The sequence below is a fragment of the Sparus aurata genome, chromosome 15 (genome assembly GCF_900880675.1).
Source record: "Sparus aurata chromosome 15, fSpaAur1.1, whole genome shotgun sequence".
Classification (NCBI taxonomy): Eukaryota; Metazoa; Chordata; class Actinopteri; order Spariformes; family Sparidae; genus Sparus; species Sparus aurata.
The window spans coordinates 12,458,686-12,472,583 of NC_044201.1; the positions used below are offsets into that span (position 1 = coordinate 12,458,686).

At 41.9% G+C, this 13,898-nt stretch overlaps 1 protein-coding gene across 5 annotated transcripts in view; it reads right to left on the reverse strand.

Annotated features, from left to right (window-relative positions):
- macrod2 (mono-ADP ribosylhydrolase 2) overlaps nt 1-13,898 on the reverse strand; it is a 432,655-nt gene that overhangs the window by 97,687 nt on the left and 321,070 nt on the right. For all 5 annotated transcript variants that reach the window (XM_030442624.1, XM_030442623.1, XM_030442621.1 and 2 more), the window contains exon 7: nt 11,237-11,267. In XM_030442624.1, the coding sequence (XP_030298484.1) occupies nt 11,237-11,267 (31 nt within the window). The remainder of the gene's footprint in view (nt 1-11,236; nt 11,268-13,898) is intronic.

Below are 13,898 nucleotides of genomic sequence, written 5' to 3' on the forward strand. Positions count from 1 at the left end.
GACTAAAAAAGCCCTTGGGCCAGCCTTGCTACAGCTTAAGAGTATATTTGCCACTAGTAAAAGCGCTGACAATCTGCTGCTCTGTCACAGAGTAGTGTTTCAGTTGTCTTTATTTCAAAGTAATTATATTTGGTCTTCTGGGGCTTTTCACACAACTTGTCACAAGTATTTTCCTCTAATGTCTCGGTATGAATCCTAGAGCTAGTCTGAAGTTTACTTGCAAGTACACCACTGTATGCCCTTTGAAAAAGACCAGAACACAATAAGCAAACATATTTTCAGTCCTGAGTGACCCGGCAACGGATTAGAAAGGGGACGCTATTCGGTATTATAACCCCTCACCTCCACGAGGGACCGCAGGTTGCAGAAGGCACTGTCCTCCTTTAACGACAGAGGTCAAGACCTCAATTTCAACCCACATCAACTGATACACGGGTCACACCACAGTTGTAACCGGTTGGTTATTGCCTGGGTCACATTCTCAAATATTTTCCTTTTCCCGGGTCATTACCACGACAGTAACATTCTACGACCTATGAAACAGGCTTACAAGTACTGCAGCGACCTCCACCCTTTAAGTCGGATGTAAAGAAAAATGAAAAATTCCTGAACTCTCTCATCTTTCACCCAGACCACCAGCTGTCAAAGCCTCTCAATAAGTATTCTGTAAATGTTTGAAATCAACTGCCGTGACAGCCAAGGTATATACTGTATGTATTATTCCCACCACCCTCACCTATCTGACTACAGTTGATATGTTTCTCTCTGTTTTTCTTTTCCTCAGCCTGACAGGAGAAGAGAGGGGCTAAAGTGCTGCCTTGGCCTAGCCGAGCTCCTGTTCAAGTCCTGGTTGGAGAGAGATGTGTGCTGCATTCTAGCCAGCAGTGACAGCCAGGCTGCTCCTCCTATGGCTCTGTTAGGTGCTGTCTGCAGACAGTGCATGGCCCGTTCAAAGCTCCTGCCCTTCAAAAAGCTGCCCCCAGAGCTGTGCGCTCAGAACCTAATCCAGCATGCCAAATCAGTTTGCAGGTCACCTGACTGTCTCCCAAACACACTTAACCTTTACAGCGGTATCACTTTGTCTGGTGATGTTTCCTTTTTGAAATCCGCTTCCACACATATGCAGGTGTACCGACACTCCGGCTCACACATCCAGTAGCGTAGGCAAACAGATGTGCAGAAGACGAGAAAGCTGAGAAAAATAGATCCGCGGAGATAGGACCAGCTGTTTAGGACGGGTACACACATCGGGAGAGGTGTCAAAGAAGTAAGCACATAAACAAAAGAAATTAGTATATCGTTATAAGAAGTAAGGGCCCGCCTTCATACTCCTATACTGTATGTCACCTCAAGAGCGATGAAGAGAGGATCATTTAATTCAAGGTCAAAAACAGGCCTTAATCATAATAATAGAACATTGTGTTCATTCTGGTCACCATCAGTGGGTTTATATTTAATCTATTCAATGTGGAGTTTCCACAAATGCTCTATTGATTTGAGAGCTATACCTTTTAATCATAGCAGAGCTGTAAAGTGGGGGGTGATACGAGGTGAACTTCAGAACCAGTGAGAAAGATACCAGGAAAGAAGAATGATGTAAACAAATGGTTGAAAAGAGATGACAGGAAGAGTGTTAGATGGAAGGCTAGAAAAAGGGGTCAGGGCAGCTTGGGGCAGCCTGCCAGGAGAACTCTGCCCGGCAGCATCATCAATGGCCCAAGGTCAACAGCAGCAGTTCGAGAGCATCGGCAGCTCTCCCTCTCATCATTTGTCTCCTTCACACTATCCACTACCTTAACCTCTCCTCACCTCTCCTCTCTTTTTACTCTCTATCCCTGTCAGCCTGGCCAAGTATGTTTATGTGCTGAAAATCAGATACAATAAAATGACCTCAATCATCACTTCCATCACCTCTCTTGGCCACAGTCACCATGGACGGTACAACATCCACTTACAGTTGAAAAAGATTATGTACAGGGAAGGATTGAGTGAGATGACTCTTTTGTATGCTCAAGTACACACAAAATGAATAAGTTCAGTGTTTTCCTTCTACATCTCCTCCACTCAACACTTCCTTCTCATTCTCTTTTGCTCCATTTGCTGTGTGGAGGGTTCGGTGAAAGCTAATCTGTCAGGAGGTGGAGAGCTGGCGTCAGGCGCGGTGATGGTGGGCCCTCCAGGGTCCCTGCACTGCTTGGCTCGGCTCCTCTCTCCCCTATGCTGGGAATATGGCCGGCTCAGGGAGATTTGTCTTAGTGAGGCGCACTGATGGGATATGTGCAGCGCAGCGCCGCTGATGAGGACTCAGGTGGTGCAGTGTTATTTCTGCTGAAGGCTCCTCTACTTCATCACCGAGCAGAGCACAGCATCCAGACAGAGAGGAGGGGCTGGGGGTGCGTTGGTGACTATGGCACGTGCCAAGTGAGCAAGGGTTACGGGGGCACAGCGAGCTTACATAACATTTGCAAAGTACATTCAGTGATGTTGACGGAAATGGCTGTTATGAGTTCAGTGACCACAACTAATCTGGATTCAAGACCAGGGAGAACGAATTTAGATAATCACTGAATCTGACCTGCAAAGACTGCAGACAGGTCTTCTCAGTTAGTGTTTCATCCATTTGATTAATTCTAAGCAACAATTAAAAAAGCTTGATCAAACTATATGAAAAAGATGACTTGGTTTAATTTCCTTTTAAAGTGAAAGGTACATTTTCATCCATGTCTCCACGTCATCCCAGTGTGTTCCGCCAAAGGGAAGATTCATCTTAAAACAGAATTCACTTATTTTATTCCTATGATCTTCAGTGTGTAGGACCTTTGTTAATATGAATAAAAAGAGAGCTCACTCTAATCTCTGATGCAACCAGCAGACAGAGTCTCTGTCCCCTCTCTGAGGCGTGTGTAAAACACCTTTATGAACACCGTACAGGACCTTGGGTTACTTTTAAAAAATATGGTTGTATATACTTATAATAGAAACTAGAAACCAAAGGAAAGCCATTGCTTTGGATGTTGAAGATGAAAAGTACAAGTTGTGACTGAGTTCGTAGAAACAGCTCCCAGTTTACATCACAGATATCTCACTCTTGACTGCGAAAAAAGTTGGAAAGAGAAGTTCATGCACAAAAATATCCACTGAACTGGAACGTAGGGGAAAATAATATAAATGTGCACTCGGTCTTAGGGGGAATATTTGCTTCAAGAACAAGCACGGCCTTGCTCTCTCTTTTGCCAGCATGGCAACTCTTAACTTCCACAACAAATTTGTGTAGCTAAGGTGTTTTTCTCTGTTGAGAAGGAGTGAGAAGTAGCTGCATCGCCTGATAAAGCGAGTAGAGGCAGGTTGAATTCATATCTGTGCTATGATACATTCCCATTCTTCGTTTGCAAATATATGGGGAGGCACATACTGCAGACCACACCAGTTTTGTTTTTCCTGAGTGAGCTTATAGTGTAACAAGGATACCACAACCTGCTGTTATTTTAGGGCTATATCATTTCTAGTGTTGTTTTTTTATGAGGACAACCTGATGTTTTGTACAGGTATGTGGTTGAGGCTTGCTAAACTAATGCTCACTGAATTCTTGAAATATACAAAGAACAGCTTTTCTCCCCTTGAGGGAAGAATCGTGTTGTTGGTCCCACTCTGCGTTGCTTCTTTTGTAGCTGGTCAAGTTCACGTCTCAACACTCGGCATTTATTTTGATGAGCTGTCTACCTTGAAGTAGCATGTAGCCTGAGGCTGGGATATCTGGCACTGGTAAATTCACCACAGGTGTGGTAAAAATAAGAACTATGCAACGGAAAAAAAACCCAGTAACAACAAAAGTGCCATCTGTTTTTGAAAAGTTCTTAACAAAGTTCTTTAAATACAGATTTTTTTGATATCTTTTAATACATGGATTGCTTTTCTTTTGGCTTAGAAACATATTTTAAATGTTGCTATAAATAGGAAATGTAGCATTTTTCTTCTTAATCATCAAAATAGAGCACCATGACTCTGAATGCTGCCTCTAAAGACACTTATTATAACAGACAGTACAGAATCATTTAAGCACAATATAGTATGAATTAGATTAGTTGATTGTGGCTTTGGGAGCAGGAGGAAATCATTAAATGCGGCACAGTCGAGGGCAGCAGCCGTGTGTTTTCATCTGGAAACGGAGGGTGGGGGAGAGGGTTGTCACCCCATCAGGGCCCAGAGGAGAGGTGAGGTGACCCGGGGTGGAGGACAGAGTAGCGCCCCAGGACGCTAGACGCCAAAGCGTGGGTGTCAAATGGCCTCGAGCTCCTCTCTACACCAACAGTGGGACGCGGCAAGGCTGTGACCATGACCGACTTTGCAGCCCCACAGAAGGAGACAGAGACAAAGAGGGATGGGAGGGTGCTGTGTGAGGAAGACAGGCGGAAAAAAGAGGTAGAAAGAAAGGGAGCAGCCTCCGTGGCACAACAGATGATGACCTTCCTTGGAAACGTTCCATATAGGTGATGCCAGGCTTTGTCCTACATGCTAAAATTAACAACTGACACTTTAAAAAACATCCTAAAGAGTGTATGATATGCAAAAGTTTAATGCTCAACCAAGTTTCTCAAAGGCCTAAATCTGTTGTCCTGTGGGTGGGAAGTGTTTTAACATTTGGCTTGTCATCCATGAAAATGGTGGAGCAAGGCTACTGTTGAATACAACGCACACTGTGTGACTCAGTTAAATGGGCTACGAAGCTCCTGTTCCCACTGAGCACACACTCAGCTACCCACTGATACAGCACGTTGCTCCCTATGTACCTTGAAAATTCCCAACCCAGCTGGGCTAAGCTCCCAGTAGTAAACCCTGGGTTTTAAGAGAAGGGGGGAAGTTGCCCGGGCCATCTCTGGCAAGCTAGCAGCAAGCCATCCCTGCCGAGAGATAAGGTGCCGTGAATGGCTCCAACCTTCTTAATCCTAGACAGAGATGAAGAGTACCAGAGCGCGATGCTGGCTGGAGGAAAAAATTCTTAGCTGCTTGACACCTTTGATCTGGACAGTACAGTAGAATGGCAGTGGGGACATACCAGTAGAGTTTGGGTAGATTACATCCGCATATCTCCCACAGCCACCAGTCAGAGGGAAAACTCTTCTGTCAACAATCCTCAGATCAGTCACAGAGAAAGACGAGCCAGGGGTGGAGGGTGAGCAGCAAACGGGGACATTTGTACTATGAAGTGGGCCTCTGTTTTGATAGGGTTATCTGTGAGATGGCATCTGTCAGGTTAGCGGTAGACTTAATGTTCACGTCCTTGTTTTTGTATTGTGCCAAGTGAGACCTCTGCTGTGTGCTGAGATTGATCTTAGCAGGTGACTCCTAAACCGTACAGCTCATTACAAGGCTGTTGGAAAGTACTCTTTCAGCTAAGATGTGATCTCTGCGAAGCTAAATTGTCCACAGTGCATCTTGAAATGGGATTTTTATGTATGTGGTTTTGCTTGAGCAAACACTTCTGCTTGCGTGCGAGCGAGCATATTCGTGTTGTGCAAGAATGACGTGTGAGGGAAAAAAAGGACTACAGGAGAGTTAAGACATGAGAGAGAGGGATACCGAAAAGAGAGAATGACCTCTCTAAGTCTAGGTAGTTGGACTCTTGGCACTGATCTTGTGAGACATTCAGAGGTGTCTCCTTCTTGGAAGGAATAATCCATTTAAACCCGGGTCGCATGTCTGTGATTGATGTGCAAACAGGAGCAGCACTTAATAACCTCTATCATGCTGGGTGACCTCATGGCCCACGGTGGGCACCAGTTTGTTTATGGGTGGTACCTCCGACACACTCTCCGTGCAGAAATTCTGTTGTGGCTAATGGGCCGGACTGAGGGATTGGACTGTCAGCGCAGTGTGAGCCCTCATTTTTCTTTCCAAGCGTCTAAGGTACCCCCTGCGCACCCCTGCTACACCCAACCTCCCTGTTCTCTCATCATCTGTCAATGGTGACTGAGTCTCCTGGAATATGGAGGCGTGAAAGAGAGTGTCAATTAGCATTAGCTGTCCTGACAAATCTGTTTTTACCACCACAAAAGGCCTTGGATAACTTGTTCTTGATTCCTCTCTGTCACATTGTTGGCAGCACAGGATTTGTTTTGCTACTACAATCGAGTGTGGAAATGGGTCAAGCCCATGTGCATAAGTTTGGTTTCCTGGACAGTGTGCACACATATAAAACTATGGTTATATCTGAGTGTATCCTACAGAGACAGAAACACACGCACAAACATAGAGAGAAAGAGAGAGATGAGGAGGATGTGTCTTTTATACTAAATAGCTTTTGTTTACATTGCTGAAATGGAAGTTGACCTTAAAGGTTATCTGAAATGTACAGAAAATGTCAGAATGCCTGACAAGGGAGCATGGCCTCTTTCAGAACATGGCAGTACTCAGGGGGCACAGGGAGGAGTGTGAGAGAATAACATCACAGCACTATACTATACTGTAGTTCCTGTCAAAGTCCCTCCTCTATTTACCCTCTGCTGTGTGAAGATCTTCAGTCTTAATCAGCTGCATTGTTCTATGGAGATGCAGTTATGGCAAGCGCTAAGCTGTTTATTTATTGAATAGGCTGTTTAATTCCCCCCCTGTGTGGTGTGCTTGGCTCTGCACAGCCTACCACTTTGATGTGAGGGGCCGCTGGTGGAGTGCTACGATGGGATCCTACTGGCAATGCAGCACATGGCATCACTGTGACAATAAATAAGCATCCCCCTCATCAGCAGTGTACAGTACAAACAGTGACCCTCTCCCTTCGTGCATGTATTTGGCCTCACTTTGGGTCACCGAAATCGCGCTGTTTTACTCCAAAATGATTCTGGCAACACCTGTGGACAAAAACAGTATGAGCACCAAGATGGTGAAACTAACTGAACTTTGTTTTAGTGCCATACCACCAGACTACAGAGCAGCTTCTTTCCTCAGCCAATGAGACTCGAGACTCAATTCAACCTCAGCAATACGCCATAAAAACAGTTTCAATTATGTCATTTATCCGATACAGATAGTCGTAATTTGACAGACATTAAAATAACTGTATACAAATAGTCAGTCTCCTCACTGATGGGTGTATCTGCTTGTGTAGGTTATATAGAGGCACTGGCATTAATTGAGCCCGTATCATAACCAAATAATAGTTCCTTGGAGTGCATTTAAATCAACCCGCAAAAATCTTATCACTCTCGTAAACTCACATTTAGTTTATGTTTTAAAGACAGTACGTTGTAATTTTTTTCTCTCCATCATTTCAGTTAATTCACTCAGGATCTGCCAAAGTTGTTGAGTCCCTAACGAGTCAGACACCAATGGGCCGGAGACAAACAAGTTTATGAAGGATTTACTGCAGTCTTTTAGTGAGTAACTGATATGCTCACATAACTACTTTTGGGACACAGTACGGTTTTTGGTAGGGAAAAATAACAGAAAAATCTAAAAGTGCAACATAATGCTTGTTCGGACGCAGAATGTGCTGAAGAATGTTCCCATGCAACACAAGATAATATTGGAGAAGGGATAGAGTTTTACAGAAATGGCTGCCGAACTTATCTACACTGACTGTAGAAATTTGCAGTTAAATAATAGGCAAGGGAGAGAGAGAGCGAGGCGAGGGAGACTGAGAGAAAAAATGCGAAAAGGAAATTACAACTTTAGCCCTTCTTATCATTAACACTTCAGTAATAGCCGTTTTGAGTTTTGTGCAGAGACAGGTGGCAGAAAACAAGCAATACTTAAGAGAGAGATGGTGAGAGGAGATGATGAGTAGTTGTTGTGTACTAAACTGTGCGAATCTCTGAAGTGATGGGTGGAAAATGCTCAATATCCCAAGAGGGAAGAGTTCTATCCAGCACAGAGTGTAATTATGAACATCTAGTGATTAAGAAAACACAAAGGCTCTCTTTAGTGAACACACTGGGCTTCTCCTAACAAATGTGTGCTATGCTGTGTATCAGGATGCTTGACCACTTGGAATATCTTGTCGTACCTATACACGAGAAAAGAAACTTAACTGTGCCGCACAGACGTTTATATACAGACCTGCAGCTGTTTGGATACACTGACAGCTTCTTGAACCATAACTGCACCATAATAAGCAATTCTTTTTATTAATCCAGTGAGTGCGTCACAGCTGCATCTCTTACAGCAATGAAATCACATCAGATCAGCATCCTGGTTGTTAATAATGTGGCAGATGCTTTTTGCCCAGAGACTGGTTAAGATCGGGAAAAAAATCATTTAAGGGAAGTTACTCTGTTACTGTGTGTTTATGGCTGGTTTAATGAGCACGGCAAACAGCAGTCTGTCAGACTCTATAATCAGTGATTTGCACTAAGTGTTTGGATGTTATTAGTGTGCAACGTGGTGACAGCTGCCAGTTAGTCAGTACACAGGGTTGATAAAGGAGGAAGAGTGATGGCTTTGGATAGAAATTGCATCACGTTGTTGTGACATTTTTAGAGGAAAAACAGATGTGGTCACATGTGCAAAGAGGCTGGCTGCTTTTTTTTACGTTACACATGTGGTTAATCTATGTTTGTATATATGCGCCAGTATGGATGTTTAGGGACTTCTGTGCTTCTGATGCATGTCGCCAGTCATATTTATTTTATCAGTCAATAACTTCTTTTTGAACTTAAACACAGTGGACAGCAGTTAAGAAAATAATATATATATATATATTTTTTATTTTATTTTATTTTATTTATTTATTTATTTTATTACCTTAACGGATAAAGGGCTTTGCATGTGACTGCTTTCATTCAAGCCGATGGCAGTGGGATGCCATGCAAGTGGCAGAATCTCATGGCTCATGGATACTCCGACACAATGACAGGAGGCCTTGCGGGAGGAGCCACAGCTGATCACCTTCCTCTCTTGGCGGAGGAGTGCATTTTCCAAAATATGTTACTGGTTTCATAAACCATTTCATCGTGTAAGGTGGCGGAACACATTTTTGCACACTCAGTGAGACGTACCCTATAGCATTATATTTTCAACATGTCTGACTTCTAATGAAAATCAATGACGGGTGTTGCTTCGCTTGCATTTTTTGCAATTCAGCTGCAAATGTCGGCACATACAGTGAAAACAGCCCAGCATCCGGTCTTAATTAGTGGCAGTGCGTTCAAGTAACTCAACTGTGGCTGTGCTCGTTTACACATTCAGCGTTAGAAAGTGCCCCGCCAAAAAGAAAACATGCAATGATGCAAAAATGAGCAGCCATGACGAATTAACCGCTGGGTATTCAACTTTTAGAGGGCTGCCAACTCTGATTAGAACAAAACCTCAACGCAATTACTCAAGTTGAGGATATCAGAAAGCATTATGCATGAAATAAATCTTAACTGCATGTATATGAATTGTCAAGCATCTGAGCAGAGCAAGGGCCACCTTTTTACTTCAGAACAGCTTTAATCTTCCTGGGTTTTCTGTCCTGACATGATTTTAAATATAGATTACATCATTCTTACTGAAGGAAAGCCTCCAGCCCCTTCAGTGATGATAGAGGTGTAAACCCATATTGATTCATGTTTAGTTTTGGTGACTGGAGAGGCCATGGACAGGTTACAAGTTCACTGTGGTGTTAAATAAACTGCTTTTAAAATGTGTCTTACATTGGACCCAGAGGCATTTTCAAGGCTGTACATGTATATGGGAACATCTTGGGAGCACCTGGTCTAGTAAAACTGTCTTAATATTCCTTGGGTGTACGATCATAAAGTGAGATCAGAGCGCTTAACGACTCTCACGAGATAACTGCCTAAACAATTACAGATCTCTGAACATGGGTAACAGTTACTGGCACTCACTGGCCTTTATCTAAACAATGACAAAAGTTTGCCAGAGTTTGTGACCGCTGTTATCAAACCACATTGTTGGTGACTTGTTGTTAGTGACAGCGAATTAAAATTAGTATGTTAATTAATCCTTACACATTTGGCTTTCACTGGGATTATTTGGAACCTATGTGAAAATTCAGCGGGAGGCAAACACTATATACAGGATGTAAGAATGGTGAGAAAATAATTATTACTCCCCAGCAGAAGGAATGTCCTGCACTATATGATATAAACTCCATTCCTTTCCCTGCATCTAACAACATTTTTTGCCATCCAAACTTCAAAGCCTGTTTACGTCAACAAGTTTGGCATGTTTTCAATGTGACTTTGTTTAAGTCTAATTAGCACACTCACTCTTTGGCAAGGAAGCCTTTGCTGCATATTAAGCCTGGTCCCATGAGGGAGCATGAGCGTTGTTCAGGGTCTACACTTTGTTCACCTTATACTAGGTTGTGTCTTTGTGCAACATGGTGTAAGGTGAACTTGTTGGTACACTATGTTTCAAGTGTATTCTTCCTCAAAGACAAAGCCTTTATAATAATATAGTATTCAAGGTCCTGTGTGTCAAATATGTTGGGGCTCTATTGGTTGATATGTTGTATAATGTTTAATTACTGTAGAATAACCTGGAAACTAAGAATCATTGTCTATTCTTTACCTTAAAATGAGACTTGTATATCTACAGAGTCTGCCATGTTGTTTCTACAGTAGCCCAGAACAGACAAACCCAATTTGTGTTTTTCATGGCCATTGTAGGGGAAGGTGAGGCGAGGGATGTTCAGTTGGTTGCAATCTGCAATCTCAAGACAATATGCATCTCAATCATACACACTAGATCTTTCATATTTATGCATAAAAGATGTGGCAGGCAGAATGTAATTCATGCAGATTATTATTATAAAACCAACATGTTCTTACTCCCAACTCCTGCTTGGTCAGTGGCCTTGAGCTTCAAAGTATAATGCTCTACTTACTTCTCTACGGGTAGTTGCAGTTGCACGACAAACATTTCATACGTTTTGCCTTTTAGAACGTTGTGAAATTGTAGTTTGGTTAGGGTTAGGTACCCAACTACTTGGTTAGCCAAGTTCAGTCACATCAGTATGTTTCATGACCTAAAGTTATCTTACTTATATAATATAATGTGGAGAAAGTTCATCTTGACACTTGGTCACACACGGAGCGCAAATCCCAGTCACTGGAGAGAAAGGTCTGATGTGTGACCCAGCCAACGACGCCTGAATGTACGCACAGCCACTGACCAAGCTGCTGTATTTGATGCCTTGGGAGTTAGAGGGAGCATTATAAGGCATGTATGTACAGCAAATAAACCAAATATATGGTCAAAGTAAAGAAAATGAAATAAGAGAGATTAGTCTTACCATAGATGCCTGTGGATATACAAGGAAAGGCCTGAGGAGAGAGAAAGAAAAGGGTATAAAAGTCAAGGCACATTCAAATAGATTGGATAAATGGTACGAAACAAAAGTAACTTTTATCAGTTGTAGTTTATTTTAGCGCCAAATCACAGCAGATAAAATCTCTTCCGTCCACGATGTTGAATCCAATAAGTTTTTTTTGTCTTTTTCCTTTTATAGTTAAACACACTGAACTTATCATCACTATTTAACAAGCAATGATAAAGACTACAGCAGAGCAATTAAAGCATCAAATTAAAGTAAATATTGCATGACTGCATTCATCTGCATTTAACCGTAGCCATTGTGGGATGCCTACTGTTTACCTCTGTATGTTTGTTATTCATCTGTACTTCCTCTCTTACTCGCTCCCAAGAGGAGCAATTTACAGTATCCCTGCAATGCTAATGTAGAACTGTATTGTAAACCACACGCCAGCTCCAGTGCACACTGCACAAAAACACACACAAACTTATTCACCATACTTTACTCTTGACTTCTAAAAACAGGCAAATTAATTTCTCTCTTGGACTTTCACACTCACTCACACACACACACACACACACACACACACACACACACACACACACACACACACACACACACACACACACACACATCATATGGATCATCATGATCATGCTGCTGTGTTAAAGAGGCAATATTCGTTCATGTGCTGCTGCACCAAGATCTCGACAGCACATTAGTACTCAACGCCTGTACTTTATGTCCATAACAGTCAGAGTTTGCATATGTTGCTTGAGGGCACGGTGGATTAGACTCATGTGAATTCATAGGTACATGTGGAGTCTTGCTGCTTAATAATCTTCAGCACATGAATAACCAAATGAGGTCAATTGATCCTGTCGCCTACAGCCCAAACTTGCACACAGAGCTTCTCTTCCACACGATGTTTATGTAACTTACCCAGCAACCAAGGTCGCCTCACATTATAAAGTTTGTTTCAGCTTCATACTTGTCTTTGATTTAAGGCATTTCGATAGCCAAATAGACAAACAGACAGGCTTAATTCTGTGTAAAGTTGATGCAAACAGTAACCCAACTGTGTCTCAATAACAACAAGGACATCACAGTGAGAGGCTTTTTAGCGCATTTGATTGAAATAATGGGAAAGCTAAAAACAAAATCACAAAGTCATTGTTGCCACCTTTGGATCAATAGGAGGAATCGATAATAGCCCACCAGCCATTAAAGTGTGGGGACAAAACAAAAACAGACATGCAGAGAATCAGTATACATATTATGAAGCTAAAGAGCAAAAGCCTGCATATATTTATGGTCGTCTTTTCCAAAAAGATTATAAAAAGTAACCACCTTGTAATAGTTCTTGCTTTGTAGCACTTTGCAGCAGACAGATTATTCAAGCATGGCTTTATAGCTGAAAATAGTTTCATTACTCTCTACTTCTGCGAGCAAATATATTATGATCCATAGGCAACGTTGTAAGCTTCCCCATTTCACATTCATCTTTTTAAGTATATTAATAAACAGTAAAGAGAAAGGATTTTTTTCAAAGGTCCCATTTGTCCTCAGAAGCAGCTGAATGCGTGCTTTTAGTTCCTGCATTCATCAAAAGGCGTGGCCACAACATTAATATAATAAGGTGACAAATGAAAAAAAAAAAAAAAAAAAAGGGAAAACATTTCCACTAGCTGCTCACCACTGGATGAATATAGAACAACAAAACGCTACAGAGATTCATCAAAGAATAATACGTTAAATTCTCCCTGTGCCAAAACTAAAACCCAACAGTTTGTTTTGCCACACTGACCCTGTCAAGTTGTATTACAAAACACGCTCTTTTCTTGCAGCCGTGCCAAGATCACTTCATTTTAGAACTAAAACACAATTAATAGATCTGAAGGAGAAAGATGGCAAATAAATGTCTGCTCGTATTGTGGATTGCGAAAACAAGTGGTCAGGGTTCTAATCTTCAAAGACTTTTCAACTGAGAGAGGAAATTAACATAATTCACGAATTAAGCAAACAATTGATTAAAAAGACTTGTTTTTCCCCAAAGCATCACTCACACTTTGAAATGCAGTGGTTGGTTTGTCCTTGCTTTAAGCGAAGAGGAATGAGTCTCTGTTTCTCTGTATTCTTATTTACCAGTTCTCAGGTTCCGCCTGTCAAGGTGAATCTTTCTTCTGTGGGCTGATTTAAATCTTTTTACCGAAGCATTGACCTTTCCAGATGACTGTCTGGGTCTGACACAAACCTCAGATGATGAAGCGTAGAAAAGCATGGCCATTTTTAGTCCTGTACCAACCTCTGCCCATGGCACACACAGAGGCATATTAAAACTGGGGACACCAAACTGGTCAAATATCTAAAACAGACCATGAAGAAACTCAAATCGGTGTACAAATTGGATGTAAGATTTTAATAAATATGTATTCAAAATACTCCCAAAGATGTTGAAACAATTGCTCAGATAAAATGCTTTATACAGATGTTTTTATTATGAGCTTGCTGGCAGCATCTTGGAAGCAAGTGAATATCTCAATACTTTCAGCTGCACTGTATTTAATTGTGCAAGTTTTACTTTTGGTAAAGTCAATACAAACAGGAATCCAAATTTACTTCTGTAGAAGGAATCTATTTG